The sequence below is a fragment of the Montipora foliosa genome, chromosome 6 (genome assembly GCF_036669935.1).
Source record: "Montipora foliosa isolate CH-2021 chromosome 6, ASM3666993v2, whole genome shotgun sequence".
Lineage (NCBI taxonomy): Eukaryota > Metazoa > Cnidaria > Anthozoa > Scleractinia > Acroporidae > Montipora > Montipora foliosa.
Genome location: NC_090874.1, coordinates 6,031,160 through 6,033,659, shown reverse-complemented (window position 1 = coordinate 6,033,659; position 2,500 = coordinate 6,031,160). Strand labels below are relative to the sequence as shown.

Genomic DNA, 2,500 nt, shown 5'->3' with positions numbered 1-2,500 from the left:
CAGGTGTTTCGATGAGCTGGCTGGGAAATTTTGTTATTCATATAGGTTTTGCCTGGGAATTACTGACTTTTTCTAGCATTTCTACCCGAGCTGGCTGTAGAAACTCTGAAGACTGAGGACGACTAAAAAAACAAAAAAAAAGAACCCCTTCCCTCTCCCAGAGAGTAGTCACAAACATACGACGGCTGGTCAGAGTGATTGCGCTTGCGGAAAAAAAACCTGTTTTGTCCCGGTTTTGCCGCTTTTGTTCGGTCGTTTTGGATCGAGGGATTTGAAAGCGCGCGGAATTTCCTGGCTGGGAACTAAATTTGATCGGCTGGCTGGGAAACCAACCAATTTTATCTAGCTGGCTGGGAAATTTCTTGTGTGTCTTGCTGGGAAAAAGGAACAGATAATGTTTTCCCAGCAGCACTGAAAAACACCTGAAAATGCCTTAATAACATTTATTTTCATTAACTGGGGTATAATAATACATTTTACAACAAATTGGTCGTTGGGTGCCCCTGTGTATGTATGTATTGGTACACAATATTCTAATGTTTAGTGCCCGGGGGGGGGGGGGGGGAGGTACTCGATGTATCCCTGGGTGGGGAGGTGCGGCGCGGCCCCTCATACCCTGACCCTGTTTAAGACAAATATCGCTGATTTTCCTACCCATTTTAAGACAGAATTCCGATTTTTGTTACCCTGTTTAAGACATTTAACCCAGTTTAAGACAAAAATTGATAAATCGATACCCTGATTAAGACAAAAAATGATAAATTCGATACCCTGTTCAAGACAAAAATCCCGAAAAACATACCCTGGCTGGCCATTAAGCCCTTATAAGGGAGTGGCCGAATGGTCTTGAAACGCCTTAGCGGTTACGTCAGATCAACGGTGGTAACCGTTATAAATATTTAGTCTCGTAAGCTAAAATAAAATATATGTCTTACAGATATTACATTTTAGCTTACAAGACTAAGTATATGAGGGATGTTATATTTCGAAAAGTAGCGGCGCCTTTGCGGTTGATGTTTTACCGCCTCGCGTTCATAATTGTTTCCTTCAGTTGGAAAAGTCCAATCTCTTTTGACTACTGTGCTTCGTGGATTTAAAGTTCAATTCATCTTTACATCAACGCCTAATTTTATCTCGTTATCTTAATTAATGCTTGACACATCGCTATAACTGCAGGATGTCTTACCCATTGATTAATACCAGTTTAAAACTGTTACGTTCACCCTTAAATCCTAATTAGGCTTTTTTTCCCCGCAGGGACGGTTAACGCAAGGGCTTTCAAAGATCATTATTGTTATATAATATCAATGAGAATGCTAATATATGGCTAATATATTTTACTTTCAACAGAAAATTACTTTGGCCGTTCAGGATTTTAAATTCTTCCGGTTTATTATGAGTGAATATTCATGTATTTAACACAGCGGCAAGCTCATACAAAAAAGAAATCCGTATCAAAACAGATTATAAATTAAAAATGAACAGCGGCGCCAGGTAGGTACAGTTTACACTGACTACAATTTGCAAAGACCTCTTATCTTTTCTATTACAGAACTGGAAGAGTTTCTAATCCACTGCTGATTTCTCTCTCAACCGTGACTCTTTTAAAATGGGGAGCACTAGAGCTGCTAGGGCTTTTGCGTTTGTTGCAATTCAAGCTTTCTGTCTGGTTTGCAAAGGAGAAGACTACATGTAAGTGCTGGTTCGTGTAGTTTTTACACAGCTTGATTCTCGTCTATTTACGCCTTCCTCAGTTAACAAGAAGGATGACAAATAAAAACAGACTGTGAATTGTCTTCGAAGAATGTATCCTTTGTTAGGTTACAAAACTTGTGATACTGATCTTATAAGACCTTAAAACGGAAACAGTTTCCGTCCTCATTTTCTAGTCAAAACTTGATAGTGGCCTGTATGTTTACTGTAAGACTTAGCGATGGCGAACTCCTTAATTCTTCTTATACTGTTGAATTGCTTTGGATAATGCGTTTGCTAGTAATGTAGCAATGGAAACTAGACCAAACCATGAACGCAACGGAAGGAACAAAAGCTCCCAGCATAGAGGATTGAAAAACAGACTCGTATATCTCGTTCACATGCTTAGAAATGAGAGGAATTGTGAAGAAAAACCGAGGGCCATTTTCCACACCGTCTGTGAACCAGGCTGACAGGACTAGTCTATTTCCGAGGTCTCACCTCTCCTTGGCGGCAGTATGTGGGTTTTGTTGGTGGTTCTCTCCTTGCTCCGAGAGATTTTTCTCTTGGTACTCCGGTTTTCGCCTCTCCACTAAAACCAGCAATGTCAAATTCTAATTCGATCTGGAATCCACGGGCACATGTTGAACGAGCTCCTGAGCGCTCTTAATTGAGGTGTTCGTGGGTAAACAAATAACAAAACAAGCAAACGATACAAAGCAATACAAAACAAAACGATACATACATCACAATAAGATACAATTTGATACAGTGCAGTTTAATGAACAAGTCAATACCACTGTCGCCT

General features: G+C 40.0%; 1 protein-coding gene across 1 annotated transcript in view; it reads left to right on the top strand.

Annotated features, from left to right (window-relative positions):
• Nucleotides 1–2,500, top strand: part of LOC138004972 (uncharacterized) — a 37,461-nt gene that overhangs the window by 26,104 nt on the left and 8,857 nt on the right. Inside the window, exon 12 of the mRNA XM_068851266.1 lies at nucleotides 1,659–1,692. Within this exon, the coding sequence (XP_068707367.1) occupies nucleotides 1,659–1,692 (34 nt within the window). The remainder of the gene's footprint in view (nucleotides 1–1,658; nucleotides 1,693–2,500) is intronic.